Source organism: Anoplopoma fimbria, chromosome 11, assembly GCF_027596085.1.
Source record: "Anoplopoma fimbria isolate UVic2021 breed Golden Eagle Sablefish chromosome 11, Afim_UVic_2022, whole genome shotgun sequence".
Classification (NCBI taxonomy): domain Eukaryota; kingdom Metazoa; phylum Chordata; class Actinopteri; order Perciformes; family Anoplopomatidae; genus Anoplopoma; species Anoplopoma fimbria.
The window spans coordinates 8,437,678-8,458,713 of NC_072459.1; the positions used below are offsets into that span (position 1 = coordinate 8,437,678).

Here is a 21,036-nt window from a genome sequence, read left to right on the forward strand (position 1 = left end):
AGGAAATTATGAATGAGAGAAAAGTTTGGTTTGTTAGCGACGGGTTTAACTGGAGGGAAAGGTTTTGGTAAAACTGGATTTAAGCTGCAAATATTTTCCTGTCAACAGTTTGATGAATTTAAACAAAAAAACTAGAGTGTCCACAACAGCTTCAGGAGATGAGGCGACTTCAAATCCCAGAGTGCATTGATGTTAGATTTTGGATAAATTCAGCAGCTTTACTTTACTACAATGTTTTGTGTCTGTGTCCTGAATATATTGGAGCTCTGACTGTAGTCTTCTGCATAGCAACAGACGCTGAGGCTCATGGGTATTGTAGTATTTGGAGCAAAATGTATGTAACATTTCTCAATTATAATCATCACATTCTCATGGAGTAGAGAAAAACTTAATTGTAAATTAGAGAGCTAAAATGATTGTATTTTATTTAAATTCTTATCAGAGATTATTATTTTGTCTGTAGATTATTTCCTGATTTTTTTTCCCTTTAAATGTGAAAGATTATTGAAATAATTTCCCAGAGCCAACAGGAGGGCTTAACCAACAGTGCAGAACTTAAATATATTCAGTTTTCTATCATATAAGTCAACAAAAAGCAACAAATCTTCATATTTTAGACGCTGGGAACCAACATTTTATGTGATTTATGTGAAATGATTTATCGATTCTCAATATAGTTGCCAAGTAATTTTACAGACTTTATAAGTCTTAAATAATGTTTTCAAATTATTTAAAAATTATATAAAAATGTATGATCAGAATGACATTGGCATTAGTGGTATTTTTTTTACATAAAACAATATTATTGGGTCTTTTTGGCTTTTTTTTGTCAATTTTTTCTACTTGTTTGTGTAATGACATTTAGAATTTTCAACATAAATCCGTTAAGTGAAAACACCTTCACCTTACTGTTAAATAAAACTGTCAAATAATTTAAATTAAAAGTGTGATAATATCTCTGGGCTCCGGTTCAGCCCACTTAACTCGGGTGGATCCTGGTCTACTCGTCGGGGGAGTAGTTGTACACCTCCCCGCGGGGGTCCTGAGGGGGAGACGGGGACCGGGATGGAGGCTCCTCCTCCTGCAGCTCCACCGAGTTCTCCTTGATGGTGCTCCTCCGGCTGATGCTCCCTCCGAGCCCCAAACTCCTCACGCTGCCGCCGCTGCTGCTCCGAGGACTCGGGCTGCTGAACACTGGTTCCCCGCCGCCACGCCTAGGAACACCAGACCAATCAGGAGGAAGATAGAGAGAGGAGGAAGAGGAGAGTGAGAAGGAGGCGGAGGATAGTTGCAAAGTTTTAAGCCCCTGAAATCTTGCAGCAGGATGAAACAGAAGGGATTAAGAGAGCGATGAGGAAGAGGAGCAAATTTCCCAGAAGGCTTTGAGGAAAGATTTCAGACTCAGTAGTGTCTGAGGACATGAAAAGGAGGGAGAGGAAATTTAAAATCACACATCATCTCATGCCTTCACATTTATTTTCTCAAGACACAAGTTTAACCCTCTGAACCCCAAAGCAGTTTTGGGGTGTTTATTTGCTCCGGTCATATTTTTCTCTCTTTAGCTATTTTTTTTTCACTACAATATAAAAGTCTTGCTCCTCTATGGAAGCAGAACAATCATGACAAGAAGTAGAGAGAACTCAAACATGTCTTTAATGCAGAATAACACAGTTATATCATAAATCTTTAAAAATAAGTTAAATTCTTTGATCATTTATTTTACTTTATATCCAACATGTATTCAAGAGTCTACAAGTGTTACCAATGTTGGAAAAAAAATAGAGGCTCTACATGCTATATATATATATATATATATATATATATATATATATATATATATATATATATTTAACTATTTACATTTTTACAACCTCCACTTACAGCCTCTCCTCTCTGCTCTGTGTTCAGCAGCCTGAAGTTCAGTCAAAGATACACTGAATTTTTGTCACATGACTGTTGGTCTCAGATGAATCAATCATGGCTTCACTGTTGTGTTGTGGAGCTCAGAATTTTATGTTTTTTACAGAATCTGGTTAAAGTAAACGATTTATTTTTTGGCAAGATTTTAAATGAGACATGTAGAATAAAATGTTTTTCTGACAGAACCTTTTGACGCACATGGTGTGTTCAAGGACTGTCGGAAAGAGGAAAATCTGACCATTATGCCAATTTTCACTGCTTCTGGCAGTAATAAAAGTTATAGTTTTAGCGGTTGTTTATAGAAAATATGCTTTTCCATCCCGCCAGCAGGTTTTGGGGTTCAGAGAGTTGGTAGAAAGCGCGATTTACGTAGAAAGTCGATGCATATGAATTTTTTTGCGCCGAAAGATTCAAAATATGTACAAATTGCCTCATTCGTGGGCTTTATGAATATTTTGTTGCACCCCAAATGAGATTGAATGATTCCTGATTTGATTTCTTTTTGTTACCTGAGTTTGCTGCGGAGTGAAGCCATGTCTCTGCTCATCGTGTCGTTGGCCTCAGTCGCCTCCTCCAGCTCCCTCTGCAGCTTCCTGCGAGCCGCCGCGACGCGCTGAGCCTCCTCTTCGGCCTCCTCCAGCTGGTGCTTCAGCTGCTTCACCCGTATGTTGCCCTTCTCCGCCTGCAGAGACAACAGGTGTGTGGCTGAAAGCATGATGACCGACAGGTGACACGTTGTTGCTTCTGTTTTTACATTCTGTCATGGGTCACCTGGTCTTTGTACTGCTGCGCCTGCTTCCTCTCGTCCTCCATCTGGATACTTAAATCCTTCAGTTTCTTCTCTTTCTGACGAAGATTCTTGGCGTTGGCCTGACGCTCTCTACACAACATCATTAACATATTATTAATCATAATGGTTAATAATAATAATCATAATAATAATAATAATGAATAACAACATAGTTAACACAACATATTTATTATTTATGACAACAATAATAATAATAATAACAATAATTAACAACAACATGATTAACACAACATACTATTGATATGATTAACTATTATTATTAATAATAATAATAATAATAATAATAAGTACAATAATAAGTATTATTAATATTATTTTCAAAATATCAAACTTTATACAGCACTTTTAATCCGGTTGAACCCAGATTAAAACGTGTAAAGAACTTTGTGACTTTGTTCGAAAAAATGCTGGATAATTAAAATAACAATAATAATTATAATCAAAAAAAATCAAATCATAACAACAATAAATTAGTTATAATAATAAGTATTATACTTATATTAATAATATTAATAATATTATTAATAATAATTAACCTTATACAGCAAATTCAGAAGAAAGGTACAAAGTGAAACTATACAAATAAATCATTCAATAAATTTGTTTAATTAACACTTGTTGGAAATTATAGATAATCATAGATTTGTAACAGATAAGTTAAGTTATTACTTTTTAAGTGATTCAATCTTTACTTTCACTCTTTCAGTGAAGTTTATTGTGAAGATTTTTGATAAATGATCAACTTAAATGTGGATTGTTTGTAAAGAAAAATAATAGAACAGCTGCTAAATTCAGAAAATGACATCACTTTACTGTAATGCAGTAATACTCAAAATGGTAGAAGATATCTAGTCTCATGTCATTATATTGACATAATATTGATATATCGCCTGGTCCCATCTCTTTGGTTAAATGTTAGTTGAAATTCATCTATTTTAAACTCTGTTTCCCAGCATGCACCAGTACCTGCTCTCAATCTCCAGCTGCTCCTCCACTTCTCTCAGCTTGACCTCCAGGGCAGTGATGGAGGTCTTGAGCTTGGAGCGGCACTGACCCTCCACCTCCTGCAGCTTGGCCTTCAGCTCGCGGTTCTGCCTCTCCAGCTGCTGCCGGGACCCCTCCCTGCTCTGAGAGGAGGAGCGCTCCGCCGCTAGCTCCGCCCCCAGCTGGTCCACCTACACAGCAGAGGTAAGAGACAGAATACAGGAAACTTTAGACCCACGTGGTCTGGTCATGACCCATGTGGTCTGGTCGTGACCCATGTGGTCTGGTCGTGACCCCTGAACCTACCAGCTGCTGGCTTTTCCTCAGACGGTCGTTGAGGCTCTCCACGTTGGCCTGCTCCTCCTCCAGCTCCTCCTCCAGCTGGCTGATCTTCGTGTCCAGGCGGCGCTTTTCATCCGACAGCAGCGATCTGAACAAATGGGAGGAAAGAGAGATGAAATCTTATGAATTTTATAAGTTTTTCCACTAAGAAGAATAAAGAGAATAAAAAAAAAAAAAAAGAAAAATGAATTAATATCTTAAAAAACTTAACCTAGATTAAGAATTGGTACCTACTAAATTCTACTTGCATCCCAAAACTTTTTTTCAATCTGATGACTGTTGCAACAGCAAACTATTTTGAATAGATGTATTTATTTAATCTTTTTATATCCTTGAACATCAGATATCTACGGAAGCCCTGAGAGGCCAGTGAGAATTATTTTTATTTAAAAGTCTGATCTAAATAGTTTTGTAACTTTGTAACTTAAAATAAACAGCCGAAAAAAAGGTTTTGAAAAGTTCTTTAATTTTATTTTTCGTCATTGAAACCGGTGATGAAAAAAGTTTTTCAGAGAGAATGATCTGTTTTCATGCTCTGTTTGAGTATGACCTCTTGATTTTGTATTATTATTTAATAGATTTTTTGTCATATTTTGGTATTGTTAAATTATCTTTTTGTTATTTATTTATTTTTGTTAAATCTTTTGTCTAATTGTGCTTGTATTGTATAATTGTCGTTGAGGACCCCCTTGAAAACGAGATGGTACATCTCAAGGGTTTATTACTAATACATAATTTTAATATATAAAACACTCACTTTCCGGAGGAGTTACTGGCCAGCTCTTCAGACAGCTCGTCTCGTTCCGTCTCTGCCTGCTTACGAGCTCTCTCAGCTGCTGCCAACATCTGAAAAAAAGCAAGTTAATGGTGTTTTAAAAAGGTAAGAAACACAAATTAACACCATGTTATCTCCCTAATGGCATACTTTTTGAATTAGAGCTTAATGTCTTTGTATCAAAATTGATGGGAAACAACAAGCTTTTGTTTTGAAACCTCGTGCAGTTGGACGATGTCGGCCTCCATGGCCTTGGTCCTGCGCTCAGACTCCCTGGCTGAGGCGAGGACCTCCTTCTGGGCCGCACGCGAGTCCTCCAGGTCCCTCTGGAGATCCTTCACCTGGACCTGAGAGGAGAAGGTTTAAACACATCTGATTCAGGTCCACTCTGTTTAACTGCTCGAAATACAAAATAACAGGAAGTAACTTGTTCAGGTATCAAAACATCCGTCCAGCTGACCTGGATCTTGCGGAGCTGCTTGACGGCCTCGTCGCGCCCCCTGCCGGTGGCCTCCAGCTGGTCCTCCATGTCCTTCAGCTCGCCCTCCAGCTTCTTCTTGCTGCCCGACATTTGACCTCGCTGCTTCCTCTCCTCCTCAAGCTCCACCTCCAGCTCACGCACCTGGTAAATGGACAGTCATTAGGTTTCTATATTGTCAATTGATTTAAATTGGATTTTATAATAATTATAAAGTCAAAAGGTCAAAGAGGATCCAACTGGAATTAGGAAAAGTTTACGGTTACTACTCATTCAAAACCTTACCTGCTTTCCGCAAATTTTTACATCATTTATCCAGATTAAAGCCCTGAATATGACCCTCCTGCTACTTAATAAACATTTTAAAATCATAGACTGTATATAAGAAGTGGATGTAGTCATCCTGATACATTGGTTTGTGGACTGATGTTTTGAAGCCCTGAGTTCGGCCATTTCGCCGTCGCCATCTTGGAATACGGATGCTGAGATATTGTTTTTGTTGCAACCAGTGAACAGGAAGTGACCATATTTGGAATGAGGAGGAGGGACATAAAGACGCCGTATACGTCTCTGGTAGAGACCTGTCAATCACAGTGTAGCCCCACCCTAAAGCATACCCTGCTTTATGGTCTAGTCTAGACTCTAAATGGACCATCATTTACTAAATGAACATCATGCTGTATTGAAGAAGACTTGAAACTAGAGATTGAGACCATAAACTCATGTTTACAATGTTTACTGAGGGAATAAATCAAGAGAGAAGTAGAGTCATTTTCTCATAGACTTCTATACAACCAGAGGAGTCGCCCCCTGATGGTCAGTAGAGAGAATGCAGCTTTAAGACACTTCCAAAATCATTAGAATTAGAATAAAAAGCAGTGGGAAGGAACCATGAAGCTCTCCTCCTGCATCATAAACACGTGACATTAGGAGCATCATCACCTGTTTGAGGAGCTGCTTCCTCTTCTCCTCTCCCAGCTCGTCGCGGGCGTGCAGCTCCCTCTCGTGCTGCGACCTCAGGGCCTGAGTGTTGACCTCCAGACGCAGCTTGGCGTCCTCGGCGACCTGCAGCTCGTCCTCCAGCTCATCCATCTGCATCCTCATCTCGTCCACCATGGCCTCCAGGCCGCGCTTGGCCTTGTCCAGGTCGTGGACCTGATGTAGCAAAGAGAAGATCAAACATCAGAGATGGCGTAGTTTAAAGATGAATCACTTCCTGTTCAGACGTTTCCTCTTACGCTCTTCCCCACGTCGTCCTTGGAGCTGATGAGGTCCTCCATCTCGGCTCGGAGGCCTTTCACGGTCTTCTCCGTCTCCTCCAGGGCGTCCTGGTGCTCCTCCAGCGCTCTAGACAGAGCCAACACCCGCGTCTCCTTCTCCCTCGCCTCCGCCTCCGCCCGATCGCGCTCCTCTGCGAACTTGCAGGACACAGCGCGCTCCTCCGCCAGCATCTGAGATCACAGGGTGTTAGATGAAAAAGGATTCAGTTTTTATTTATTTATTTTATTTTACCTTTAAACATAAAAGTAAATTGAGAACCAACTTATTTTGCAACTCGTTCCAGTCGCTTGGAGAAGCAGACCTGAACGAGAAACGGCCGAAGGATGTCGGACTTTTGGAACCTGGTCTAATGCTGGTTTAAGACAGTCTAATACTGGTTTAGGCAGTTTAATACTGGTTTAAGGCAGTCTTATACTTGATTAAGGCAGTCAAATACTAGTCTAAGACAGTCTAATACTGGTTTAAGGCAGTATTAGACTGGTTTAAGACAGTATAATACTGGTTTAAGGCAGTATTAGACTAATTTACAAATTAGCAGATACCAGTGGGTTAAATGATGGCAGTTTGATAGATGACGTCTAGTTTATTCAGAGGAGGTTTGGAGGCGGATTTGTTGATAACATCACCATAGTCTGTGATGGGGAGGACTGTCATTTTGCGTGTTTATGTGTGTTTAAGGTGAGAAACGACATCAAAAGCATCATCAGACCTGATCAAACTTCTTCTGCTTCTTCTCCAGGTTGGACACGAGCTGCCGCTGGCTGTCCAGGTCCATGAGGACGTCCTCCAGCTCCTGCTGCATGCGGCCCCGGCTCTTCTCCAGCTTGTCGTACGCCGACGCCTTCTCCTCGTACTCGCTGTTGGCCGCCTCCAGATCGCGCTGCAGACGCTTCTTGCCCTCCTCCAGCAGCTCCACCGTCGCAGACGTCTCGTCCAGCTTCTTCTTGTAGTCGGACAGCTGACGGGAAGTGAGACGGTGAGAGTTCGGGTGAGATTGCGTCACTGTGGATTTTGACTCCGACTGTCTGGTGACTTAAAGGTTACTGACCTGCATGTTGAGGCTGGAGACCTGCCTCTCCACGGCCCGCTTGGCCTCCGTCTCCTCCTCCAGCTGCTCCATCAGGCTGTTCCTGTCCTCCTCCATCTGACGGAGACGACCCGAGAGGTTCAGCTTATGACGGGTCTCCTCCGACAGCAGCTCCTGGAGGAGAAGGACGAGGAGACGAGGGAGGAGATGAGGAGATAGGGGGTCAATTAAGAAAGTTAACGGCAATATCGGTCGGACCGCCATCTTGGTACGGAGTGAAATTTCTCAAGATATTAGAGACATTTTGTGCAGACATTCATGGTCCCCAGAAGTCAACAATGGGTTTAAAGTTGTGGGTCGGTGTGAAATATTGGATGGACTGCTAAGAAATGTACAAATTCAAGGTCCACCAGTGGGTCAAAGTTTATACTTATTCAATAAAATATCTGAATATCTTTGATCTTGATTGGCACCCAGACTTTCTTGTTTTCCAGAAAGCAACTTTGGTGATTTTCTATTGCAACTATTGGATGCATTTTTCTACAGTTTAGAACATTCATACTCCCCAAAATAAATCACTTTGACCCCTTGACTTTTGATCTTGTGCCATTTTCAGATCAAAAGTTTTGTCAAATAATGTTTTTTAAAAACATGTTACATTCCCAGTTGAGTTTTGTGCTAATTAGCACATTTTAGCTCAAAGCAGAACTACAAATCAGAACTACAACTCTATAAACAGGTGATTATATCTGCGGTGTCCCTCACCTGTGCGTCCTGGAGCTGAGAGGACAGACTGGAGACGTCTTTGCTCAGCTTGATGTTCTTTCCCTCGGCCTCGTTCAAAAGACTTGTCACGCTCTCCAACTCCATCTGATGAAGACGAGGAGAAAGTAAAGGACAGAGAAGGAAAGAAAGGAGACAGAAGAGAGGTGGTAAAATATGTAGTTTTATTCTTCACTTTCTTCTCATACTATAAATATATATATAGTGCTTCATTAGTATTTTAGTGGAGTTTCTGTGTTAATTCATTGTTTTTTTTTTATTGTTTCTTTGTTCATTTATTAGTGTCTTTATTGCATTTCCTTGTTTATTCATTAATATCTTTAAGATTTTTTCCATCTTAATTCACAAGTATTTGAAATGTTTAAGCTTAACTAATTAATATTTTTATAGTGTTTCCATTCAAACTCATCAGTATATTTATGTTGTTTCTGTGTTAAATCATTAGTATTTTTAAGTTGTTTCTGTGTTAACTCATTTGTAATTTTGTGGCGCTTCTGTGTTAATTCATTAGCTTTTGTATGTTAATTCATTAATACTTTTATGATCTTTCTGTTTTTGATAATTAGTATTTAATGGTGTTTCTGTGTGAATTCATTTGTATTTTTGTGGTGTTGGTGTTTTAATCCAATAGTATTTTGATGGTGTTTCCATGTTAATTCATAAGTATTTTTAAGCTTTTTCTGTGTTGATTCACGATAATTTTTTATGGTGTTTCTGTGTTAATTCATTAATATGTTTATGGTGTTTCAGTGTTAATTCATAAGTATTTTTATGATGTTTCCATGTTAAATCATGTGTATTTTTATGGTGTTTCTGTGTTAATTCATTAGTATTTATTTGGTGTTTCTGTGTTAATTTATTCATATTTATTTGGCTCACAGTCATCTTGGAGACTCGCTCCCCGAGCTCGGTCCTCTGGCGCTCGCTCTCGTTGAAGCGTGAGAGCAGGTCGTTCAGCTGACCCTCCACCTTCTTCTTCTTGTGCTCCACGTCCTGTTTGGTGTTGGCGAGGGATCGCAGGTCGGCGCTGAGGTCAGAAGACTCCTTCTCCAGGGACTGCTTGGCTTTCTCCAGACCAGCTCTCACCTGGACGGAGAAACGTGAATTGACAGGTCAGTGACAGTGCTGCTTTAAATTAAATAGAAGAGCACCGGCCACAACATAGCAGGCCTGAAGCTTATGTAAAGTTAATTTTCAAGTTAATAATATCATTCTTTATCATTACTTAAATATTTAGAACATACATTTTTCTATCAAAATAACTACAGAGCACTACAAAACAGCTTAACCTTTCAGTAATTTATTGGTGTGCCCACATGATACAAAAAGTATTTCTGTATCTTCCGCTTTTATGTGTAATAAAATATGTAATATATCATTAGACTTAATTCCATTCTATTAAACTCAAATACACCCCCTGTAACTCAAATACACCCCCTGTATATCAATCCTATTCGGACAGTGTTTCTTTTATCGGGAGATATGTTTTCTTATGTTTGAGTTTTATAAATGTCCACATTTTTTGTGTGTGTGTGTGTGTGTGTGTGAGTGTGAGTGTGAGTGTGTGTGTGTGTGTGTGTCTGTGTGTGTGCGTGTGCGTGTGTCTGTGTCTGTGTCTGTGTGTGTACCCTCTTGGCCTGCTCCAGCTGCTCATTGAGCTCCTCCACAGCCTGGCTGTGTTTCTGTCTCAGGTCCTGGACTTGGGCCTCGTGGCTCCGCCCCTCATCATCCATGGCTTTCTTCAGAATGGCCACTTCCTGTTCACGCTTCGCCCTGCCGGTCCCAATCAATCACATGACATCAATGCGACACATCCGAAATAAATATGACCAAGCAGGTTGCTAACCAAAATGTCCGCTTTTATGCAGACGACACTGTTATTTACGGTTCTGCAGCATTTCAGAAGCTGTGTAACTTTGACAAGTTTAACATTGAATCAATTATTTGTTATTTGTTCTAAATGCAGAAAAATAAATGTTGTTTACAAATTAAAAGATTTAAAGTCGGACCTTCATCTCACCAACTTTTCATGAAGCACAGAGTCATGATCTGTGCTTCAACCACCAAATTATTAAACTTTTGAAAAAACTGCAGCTTTGACCTTAAAGATAGCAGCCCAGGATGTTTAGATTATTAAATTCATCTATAGAAAAAGTCTTGGCCTGTGATGCATCATATGTGTGGCACCATGTCATATTCATGTTTTTATTTTTGGATATCATGTCTTATACTGTTACACTGTGTTTATTATCACGCACCAACCACCAAGCTAAATTCCTTGTATGTGCAAACGTACTTGAGAATAAACCGTTTCTTATTTTGATATAAAGCCACTCAAAGTTATATTTTGGTTTTAAATGTGTCAAAATATATAAAGTTTTGTTCATTTTTTTAGTACTAAGAAAGAGAGAGACTTGGTCTCAAATCCCAAATTATTTCAGTAAACTGCAGATGTCTACTAAATAATTTAGGAGTGAGCAGCAGATATTTTGGAAATAAATTATTAGAAGTTTACTTTGATAGGATACTTTTAGGTTCTTTATTCAAAATCCTTTTTTTAATAAGAAGTTTTTGGCTCATAAGTAAAAGTTAAGGACCATTTCTTAGACGTTTCATGCTTACTGATGCCGCTTTTCTGTTTATTGCAACTTGTTTCTACTAGATCTATTTCTGTAACTCGAGGTAGGGCTCAGGGAAAGACTTCTTTAGTCGATTAGTATGTTTTAAATGCTTTTTTCAAGCTGAATGATGTATTTCCAAGAAACTAATGGACACATTTCTGGTAAATAGAAGATTTAAACTGGTGCTTTTGTGTGAATCTCTGTGCAGAAACTTTGTTTTACAGATCTGTTGATTAAATCAGTGATTGTTTAAACATGAGGTGTTACGGACCGTAGCTCCTGCTGGGCGGCGGTGGTATCCAGACTGTCCTCCAGCTCGGTGCGGAGAGCGTTCAGCTCATCCCCCAGATCCCTCCGAGCCGCCTCCACCTTCCCTCTGGCCGCCCTCTCGGCCTCCAGGTCCTCCTGCAGCTCTGAGATCAAAACCTCCAACTCCCGAACCCGCTTCACCGCCACCCCGCGCTGATTACATTCATCCTCCAAGCTGTGGACGCAGAAGGTTGTGAAATAATTTAGATCTTCACATCTGACTCATCAAATTCAGGAGCTTCTTTCTTGGCTAAGTGGAAACGTCTTAGTAGGTTTAGCTTCCATAAGGGCTCAGTGTTGTTCTGTTGAGTTTTAACAACCTGGAAGTTTTTCCTACAGTTAAAAAAATTACATTATTAAAGATGTGTCATCTTTTCTATGACACCAGAATGTTATTTCTTTCAGCCTTGAGAAGCCTTTAAAACAACATCTAGACCTTTGTTTTGTGAAAAAGATATTTTTACAGGTCCCTTATCTTAATCTTAATATGCTTGAAACCACATTAAATCCATTTATTTTTAACAAGTAAGAAATAATATGAAACAAAACAAGAATAACCAATAAAATGAGCAGTAATCATATAAATTCTTAATAAACGAAATACAGAATTTCCAAACAAGAGTGGGCACCGATAAGGTCCTACCTTTCTCTATAACTTAAATAACTCAAATAGAGAACTTAATGTTTATCTTATACACACAATAATAATAATCAACTTAATATTTAAAAAAACTCCAACGAAACACAACGAGACGAGGCACCTTCCTCATCGATTTACCTCTCAAACACAATTGTTGTACATTTTCTTATATTGATTTATAATATATAATATTTTGCACAATTTTTCTTCATCTAAACCTTCAAAATTCACCCAACAAATGTATATACGCATGCTCCTCCTAGTGGCACAAACACAACATTTATTTTTTATATTAAATTGAGTCCTAAATTCTACCAGATACATTGAATTCAAAGAATGACCTGTAGCGCCACCTTCAGGATAAACTTTGCGATGTTGTAAAAGTAATCTGCTCACCGAGCCTGTGTGGCCTGGAGCTCCTCCTCCTTGGCGGCCAGCTGGGCTTGGAGCTCGGCTAGTTGGGCCTGCAGGTCGGCGTGCTGCTCCTGGAGGTCGGCAAGCTCCGCCTCCACCTTCCTCTTGGCCTTCTCCATGTCCAGACGGCCCTTCTCCTCCTTCTTCATACGCACTGCGCAAGAGAGGAGACAGTGAACAGACCTCGTCATAAAAGCTCAATTTTTACAGATGTTACGGGAAATTATTAAGTATCTTTTGGTATTATAACTCTGTAAATCATAACAGGTATCCTTAAATGGCCAGTTTTTTAAAACTTGATTTGGCGCCAACTAGTGGCGAGTATGCAGATTGCAACAAACTGAAACTTCTCTCGTGTGCATAGATGTAGATATAAACGTATCATTCTAAACTAACAAAAACACAACAATTCTTAATTTCAGGTGATCATACACACACACAAAAACAACCACATACTTATTAATATTAAATTCTGGAAACATATGAACTTTTTGAAATCAAACAAGATCATTATTTTCTTTATACAATATCATATTTGTTTATCAATTAAATAATTATAAAGATTTTTTCCCCTAAGAAATAAAGACTTAAGGGTAAAAATTACAATTATTACAATAATACAACTGTTTTACCTGCGAAAGCCTCTCATCTTTCTTCAGTATAGGTATACTTTGTATTTATTGTATTAAACAAGGAAGTACTTCAAACGATAATTTTAAAAAGCTTCGGATTGATAGTATGAGATTCATAAGACGAAGGTTTTAAAATGATCAGCTGCAGTCTTCTAGACATATAAACAAGAGTTTGTGAAAATGACTGGAGGCCAATACAAATATTTGATATTTGGAGTGTTTTGAGTGTTTTGCAGACTGACCCTCCAGGTCTGAGATCATGGACTCGTGTTTGGCCTTGAGTTTGCCCAGATTCTTGGACTTCTCCTCCTCCTCTGCCAGGTTGGAGTTCATGTCAGCCATCCTCTCCTCCAGAAGCTTCCTCTCCTGTAAAGACACGAGGAAACACACACTTGATTATACGATTATATGTTAAACACCACGAAACAAAGCCGCTGAACGCCTCGTACCTTCTGCAGTTTGTTGTTCTGGTCCTCCATGATCAGAACGTCCTCCTCCAGCTTCTTCACTTTTCCCTCCACAGAAACTTTCTCGAGCTGCAGCTTCTGACGAGCGTCTTCTTCTTCTGCTATGTGAGCCTCCATCAGCTGCACAAAACACAGAGGTGCAATGTTACTAAGTACATTTACTCAACTATTTTACGTCTTAAGTTTGAGGTACTTGAGGACCTTTTTGTGTATTAAAGGGAGTTATACAAATAAAGTTGAATATTATATATTATTATAATTTTATTATTATTATTATTATTATTATACTTATTATTTGCTGCTTGCAGCATCTCAATGATGAGGATTTGCGTCTTTAATGTGTTTCATGTCATTGTAACCAGAATTTCTTTGGGTTTTAGACTGTTGGTTGTTGGTCAAACAAAACTAAACATTTGAAGACGTCACTTTTACAATAATAACAATATATATTTTCTAACATTTTATAAACTAAATAATAAGTGATTAATCCCCAAAATATTTACCTACAACTATAGTAATTATTAAACAGCAAATATGTATTTTCTTATGTTTCATAGACGAAACAATAATCGATTAATTGTAATAAAAACTTATATAAATACAAAATACATAAAATAGAATTAAAAAACATTATTATTGATATTAATAATAATAATAATATAACAACAACAAACATTCAAACAATAAGCGATTTATTGTAAAAAAAAAAGTAAGATAATAACACCAATAATATTACTTATTATATAAAAATATCTATTTACTAACATTTTATAGGCTAAACAATAACTTATAAATTGTAAAGAATACATATAAATAAAAATACATAAATACATAAAATAATACAATTAAAAAAAACTAAAAATAACAAAATTAAAATTATGATGAACAATAATATCTATTTTCATAACATTTTATAGCTAATAAATACCTGATTAATTGTGAAAATAAATAATACTAAAAATAATCATGTGTTCCCACCTGCAGATGCTGCTCCATCTCTTTCCTCTCCTGCTGCAGGGCGTTGCTGCGGTCCTCCTCCTCCTCCAGACGGGCTTCCATCTCGTGCAGCACCTCCTCCAGCTCCTGCTTCTTGGTCTCCAGGCGAACCCTCATCTCCTCGGCTTCCGCGTACATCTCTGTCTCTGCCTGAAGCTTTGTCTCCAGCTGTGCTCGCTCCTCCATCAGCTGCAAACACAGACTTCTGTCACTTTAAGAACATTTAAAATGATAAAAAAACAAGGAGATAAGAAGCTTGATTTGTTCCACCTGTGTGTGTTTCTGCGCGACCTCCTTCAGCTCGGCCTCCGTCTTGAGCGCCACCTCCTTCGCCACCTTTAGCTCCTCGTCTTTTTGACCCATCTCTTCTTCTTGTCTGGTGACCTGCAGCAGCGGCTTCACCTGAACCACGAACAGACAGTTTCTTCTTTAAAACACAGCTCATGGCTTCAAGTCATTTACAGGAAATGTCTTTTTATAAAGAAATAAATGATCTACCACACATGATAAATGGAAAGACAACTTTGTTCATCTTATATGCTAACCACTTAAAACTGTGCTGATCAAAAGTTATGATCTAAACTTTAAGGGTTTGTTTGTGTAAGGTGGCTACTGTAGGACACAAATATGCTAACTTTAGCATTCAGCCCAAATCACAGCTAATGTTAGCATGCTTAAGTTACACCAACATGCTAATAATATATTACATTTTATATATTATATAAATTATCGTTGGATTCTCATTTTTACTTGCATGTTTTTCTTTTTATACATGTTTTAGTAGCATTGATGAAGGGAGCTCCAACGTATTTGTTGTGCATATGCTTAGAAAATTAAGTTATTCCTAATTGTGCACCTGCAACCTGGAATAACATGAACAAAAACAATCTAAATCTATGTCATTATGAATTTCACTTCCAGTCGTTTTTGTTGTAGTTGCTTCATTTTCTTTCAAATTTAACTTTTTTTCTTAATGTTTTATAGTTTTACCAATTTGGCTTTTTATTGTTTCTACGTTTTTATTTCTATATTTATTTAAGTTTTTTATTCGTGTCACTAGCCTGTGGTTTTTTGTTTAAACTGAAAAAAATACTGCTTTTTTGGTTAAGCAATGTGACATAACAAAATAAATACAATAACATAAACCAAGTACGATGACATAGGTAATGAAATCATATGAGTCCAGGAGTTAAATTTACAATTAGATTTAGAGTTCAAATAAAAACTTGAAACTAAGCCCTTAAACAACTGTTGGGTGTCAACATGCTAACATTTAGCATCTTAGCACGTTAGAACTTTAACATTAGCGACATACTCATGTTTAGTATGTCATATTTAGCATACCACGCTAAGTTTGTATGACAGAACTCATGCAAATCTAACTTGTAAAACTGTTAAAACTTATTATGTATTAGACTAATAATAGTTAAATTTTTTGAGCATAAACAGTCTTGCCAGGTGTACAGTGACCATATTATCTTTGTACGAACTATGTGTGTGTGTTTGTGTGTGTGTGTGTGTGTGTGTGTGTGTGTGACCTTGGTGAAGAGCCTCCACCACTGCCAGTTCTTCAGTTTGAGGTAACAGGCGCAGTTCCTCTGGATCACCTTCATGGCGGTCAGCTGCTGCTGACGTTTACTGAAAGCCCTGAAAAAAATAAAATAGTGTTATTATAAACAGCAAGAAGTGGAGGAGGTACTCCGATCATGTACTTCAGTAAAAGTAGTAATACTACAGTGCAAGAAATACTCTATTGTCCTGCAGGCACTAAAGTAAAGGTCAACATATACTTAATATAGCATAAAGTAGTCATAATGCCATATAATATATATTTATTTTATTACTGAATTTTAAAAATTGATGTATTAATACGCATTAAAATAACTAATGATGCAGTTGGCAAAGGCGGATATCATTTTAATTACTTTATATACTTCTAGGAAGCTTGTGAATCCCTCCGAGGATCAATAAAGTTGTATCTTAATCTATAAAATCATGACATTATTATAGTACAGGAAAAAGAACAATATTTGTCCGAAGTACAGTGGAGCAAAGGTCATCAATACTCCATTGAAATACTAGTACCTCAAACTTGTACTTAAGTATTATTATTCCTACTTTCGGGCCAGGAATCCTCGGGCTTGAGCCTGGAAGGCGATGATGACAACGGTCAGTTTGAGGTCTCGCTCTTCCTCCAGCTGAGCGAGAACTCCCGTCCTGAAGAACATCTTACTCTGACCGATACGATACAGGTTGGTGTCCAAGTCCAGGTGCTTCACCTGGGGGGGGGGGTGAAGAAAACGGAGAGGAAACAAAAGTAGAAACAAGGGGAGAAGAGGAGGGGGAGGCCAGGAGAGGAGACAAAAGGAGAGGAGGGCAGGGGAAAATAGCAGAGGAAAGGAAAGGAGAAGAGGAAGGAGGGGATGGAGGGAGAGGAGAGGAAAAGGAAGGAGAAGAGAGGAGAGGGAAGGGGAGGAGTAGAGAGGAGGAGGAGAGGAGAGAAAAGGAAAGGAAAAGAGAGGAGAGGAGGGGAGAGGAAAGGAAAGGAAAGGAAAGGAAAGTAGAGGAGAGGAGAGGAAGAAACAAACAGGAGAAACTTCCATTTTCAAGTAAATTCATGTTAATTAGTTTTTGAGCTGTTACTTTTGCACATCGTCTCCACTTTGACACTGCAGGTTAAAGTAAACAGATTTCATCAGCAGTATTGATAATACTATTTAATATTATTATAATAATATATATTAAAATGTCCGGCTCTATCCGGCTCACCATCAGGCAGCAGGCCTGCTTCCCGTCCATGAAGCCCTTTGGGATGGCGTTAGCAGCCAGAATCTCATATCTACAAACAAGAAAATACTCTAATGAAGCATCAGATGAAGTATGAATAAGATTAATAATTAAAAAACAAAAGTATCCCAGACACAGGTGATCAAATGCTTAAGACATTTAACTATGTTTGAATTAAATGATGATTTAAGTTTATGCTTCGTTTGTTATATTTTGAAAGTTTTAAATGGAGTTTGAATGATTGTGTCTGCCCTCTAGTGGTCACAGAGAGGAACTACAACAGTGCATTTAAATTACAGCAGTAAATGTGTACTGTGCATCCACAAAGGCAATGCTTTTTATTAACATTTATTTAATGATTCAGGAGTTCATTTTCTTAGATAAAAGATTATAGCACATTATTTACACATTCACCATTAGTGCAAAAAAAAACAACAAAGAATATTTTCTTCCATATCTCTAAACAATAATAATAATAATGATAAATCATGATGACAACAACAATAATGATAATAATAAAAATAATAATAATAATAAGTCTTGATTTAAAAATAAATAAAAAATAAATACAAATAATAATAATAAAATACATTAATAATTCAACAATATACAGTGGGTACAGAAAGTATTCAGACCCCTTTAAATTTTTCACCCTTTGTTTCATTGCAGCCATTTGCTAAAATGTACACTCAGCAACCCATCTTGACAGAAAAAAACAGAAATGTAGAAATTTTTGCAAATTTATTAAAAAAGAAAAACTGAAATATCACATGGTCATAAGTATTCAGACCCTTTGCTCAGTATTGAGTAGAAGCACCCTTTTGAGCTAGTACAGCCATGAGTCTTCTTGGGAATGATGCAACAAGTTTCTCACACCTGGATTTGGGGATCCTCTGCCATTCTTCCTTGCAGATCCTCTCCAGTTCTGTCAGGTTGGATGGTGAACGTTGGTGGACAGCCATTTTCAGGTCTCTCCAGAGATGCTCAATTGGGTTTAGGTCAGGGCTCTGGCTGGGCCAGTCAAGAATGGTCACAGACTTGTTCCGAAGCCACTCACTTATTTTAGCTGTGTGCTTCGGGTCATTGTCTTGTTGGAAGGTGAACCTTCGGCCCAGTCTGAGGTCCTGAGCACTCTGGAGGAGGTTTTCTTCCAGGATATCTCTGTACTTGGCCGCATTCATCTTTCCTTCAATTGCAACCAGTCGTCCTGTCCCTGCAGCTGAAAAACACCCCCATAGCATGATGCTGCCACCACCATGTTTCACTGTTGGGATTGTATTGGGCAGGTGATGAGCAGTGCCTGGTTTTCTCCACACATACCGCTTAGAATTAACGCCAAAAAGTTCAATCTTGGTCTCATCAGACCAGAGAATCTTATTTCTCATAGTTTGGGAGTCCTCCATGTGTTTTTTGGCAAACTCTATGCGGGCTTTCATATGTCTTGCACTGAGGAGAGGCTTCCGTCGGGCCACTCTGCCATAAAGCCCCGACTGGTGGAGGGCTGCAGTGATAGTTGACTTTGTGGAACTTTCTCCCATCTCCCTACTGCATCTCTGGAGCTCAGCCACAGTGATCTTTGGGTTCTTCTTTCTCCCAAGGCTCTTCTCCCACGATTGCTCAGTTTGGCTGGACGGCCAGGTCTAGGAAGAGTTCTGGTCATCCCATACTTCTTCCATTTAAGGATTGTGGAGGCCACTGTGCTCTTAGGAACCTTGAGTGCTGCAGAAATTCTTTTGTAACCTTGGCCAGATCTGTGCCTTGCCACAATTCTGTCTCTGAGCTCCTTGGGCAGTTCCTTCGACCTCATGATTCTCATTTGTTCTGACATGCACTGTGAGCTGTAAGGTCTTATATAGACAGGTGTGTGCCTTTCCTAATCAAGTCCAATCAGTTTAATTAAACACAGCTGGACTCCAATGAAGGAGTAGAACCATCTCAAGGAGGATCAGAAGAAATGGACAGCATGTGAGTTAAATATGAGTGTCACAGCAAAGGGTCTGAATACTTATGACCATGTGATATTTCAGTTTTTCTTTTTTAATAAATTTGCAAAAATTTCTACATTTCTGGTTTTTTCTGTCAAGATGGGTTGCTGAGTGTACATTAATGCGAAAAAAAATGAATCGATTTTAGCAAATGGCTGCAATGAAACAAAGAGTGAAACATTTAAAGGGGTCTGAATACTTTCCGTACCCACTGTATATATCCACAACTGTGGTCTTAGATGGTTTTCCTCACCTCTGTCTGAACTCCTGGAACACGATGCGGTTGGGGAATCCCTGCCTGCAGATCCGGATGCCCTCCAGCACGCCGTTACACCTGAGCTGCTCCAGAACCAGGTTGGAGTCCATCTTCCCAGCCTGCAGCACAGCACACTCAGTCATTGGTAACAAAACTCGAGACATGCACATGCACTGGTCAATGTTGACATTTTGGTCAATTTTTCTTCCATAACATGTCTTCTTTCAGACTAGTGGAAAGAAAACATTTATTTTACTACTTTGTCTATTTGAGTCTGTAGATTTCTCCTAAATTCACCAAAAGTTACCATTAGATAATGCCTCATTTGCATATTTGCACACAACAGTTCAGAAAACTTGTAATGCAAAAAAGAATTATCTTAGTATAAGTCATTAACTGGGGAAGTTTCATGGTGATATCCATTAGTTCAATATTTTACCCTACTCACCTGTGGAGTCTCCCCCCTTCATGTTAACATAAAATCTCTTACCCTCTTCTCGTGGTTGGGGATGATGCAGCGGACGAAGTTGGGCTGCGTGTTGTGCAGCGTGGTCATCAGCTTCCCCAGAGACTCCTTGTACAGCTGACCGACGGTGCGGAACATTCCCTTCTTGGATTTAGTCGGCGCCGAGCTCTCCGACATCTTGGTCATGGTCTCCAGACCGACCACTCGATCCCCTGAGACCGGAGAAAGATTCACACCACATGTGATAAACGTGAACAGAGAGATGTGGAGACACGTGAGGACAGAATCACGGAGGAGGACTCACCGTCTTTCCACAGGTCCTGGATGAAGTTGCTGGAGGAGTTGTTGAGCAGAGCGGTCACGTTGTCGTTTAGAGGATCCATGTTCTTGGTCAACCAGCTGGCTGCATTATAGTCCACCTGGAAACGTAAATGGAAGATGTGTTTGTTATTCTTAATAAAAAGACCAAAACCAAAAAGGTTAGTCAGACCCTGAATACTTTCTGACTTCCTGTCTGTGGCTCTAAACTCCAGGTCCACTGGTTCCTACTGAGGCATACATTTTTAAAAACAACTTACAAATACATGGTTTCATTTCACAGAAGTTTTTATCAAACAAACAGGAGAAAATTGGCAATTTATTGGGCACTATGACTATCTTCATCTATCATCATTCTCTGAGATTCATGAATATTAACAACCAACAGTGTCTTAGTACAACTCTCAAGAATTAGAATAAATCTATAAAAATAAATCATGACTATTCTACACTATTACATGGTTTCGTTTTACTGAAGTTTGTATCAAACGAACAGGAGGACAAATTCGATTTGTTGTGGACTATTTTCATCATCATCCTCTGGAAATCATGATTATTAACAACTAACAAAGTTTAATTACGGCCCTCAAGAGTAAGAATACATCTTTAAAAACACCTGCCAAATATATAGTTTCATATCACTGAAATTTTTATCCAACAGAAGAGGAAATAATGCATCTATTGGGACTATTTCCATAATCATCCTCCTCTAGAAATCTAGAGGAAATCTAACAAGTGTGTTAG

General features: G+C 38.7%; 1 protein-coding gene and 1 long non-coding RNA gene across 2 annotated transcripts in view; one reads left to right on the plus strand and one right to left on the minus strand.

Annotated features, from left to right (window-relative positions):
- Positions 1-823: 823 nt before the first annotated feature.
- The window catches only part of LOC129098803 (myosin-11-like), a 32,474-nt gene continuing 12,261 nt past the window's right edge, over positions 824-21,036 (minus strand). Inside the window, exons 16-42 of the mRNA XM_054607910.1 lie at positions 20,279-20,393; positions 19,999-20,186; positions 19,506-19,627; positions 17,250-17,319; positions 16,599-16,759; positions 16,019-16,127; positions 14,751-14,882; positions 14,463-14,669; positions 13,467-13,604; positions 13,260-13,383; positions 12,368-12,539; positions 11,294-11,506; positions 10,030-10,174; positions 9,281-9,487; positions 8,384-8,488; positions 7,640-7,792; positions 7,301-7,549; positions 6,549-6,761; positions 6,253-6,465; positions 5,293-5,454; positions 5,051-5,179; positions 4,815-4,903; positions 4,022-4,145; positions 3,698-3,906; positions 2,692-2,800; positions 2,430-2,602; positions 824-1,214 (exon numbers count right to left, since the gene is read on the minus strand). Of these exons, the coding sequence (XP_054463885.1) occupies positions 1,001-1,214; positions 2,430-2,602; positions 2,692-2,800; positions 3,698-3,906; positions 4,022-4,145; positions 4,815-4,903; positions 5,051-5,179; positions 5,293-5,454; positions 6,253-6,465; positions 6,549-6,761; positions 7,301-7,549; positions 7,640-7,792; positions 8,384-8,488; positions 9,281-9,487; positions 10,030-10,174; positions 11,294-11,506; positions 12,368-12,539; positions 13,260-13,383; positions 13,467-13,604; positions 14,463-14,669; positions 14,751-14,882; positions 16,019-16,127; positions 16,599-16,759; positions 17,250-17,319; positions 19,506-19,627; positions 19,999-20,186; positions 20,279-20,393 (4,245 nt within the window). The 3' untranslated portion in view covers positions 824-1,000. The remainder of the gene's footprint in view (positions 1,215-2,429; positions 2,603-2,691; positions 2,801-3,697; positions 3,907-4,021; positions 4,146-4,814; positions 4,904-5,050; positions 5,180-5,292; positions 5,455-6,252; positions 6,466-6,548; positions 6,762-7,300; positions 7,550-7,639; positions 7,793-8,383; positions 8,489-9,280; positions 9,488-10,029; positions 10,175-11,293; positions 11,507-12,367; positions 12,540-13,259; positions 13,384-13,466; positions 13,605-14,462; positions 14,670-14,750; positions 14,883-16,018; positions 16,128-16,598; positions 16,760-17,249; positions 17,320-19,505; positions 19,628-19,998; positions 20,187-20,278; positions 20,394-21,036) is intronic.
- On the plus strand, positions 19,164-20,099 carry LOC129098804 (uncharacterized). The gene is made up of 3 exons (XR_008531611.1): positions 19,164-19,232; positions 19,492-19,653; positions 20,027-20,099. It is a non-coding gene; the product is annotated as an uncharacterized LOC129098804 (long non-coding RNA).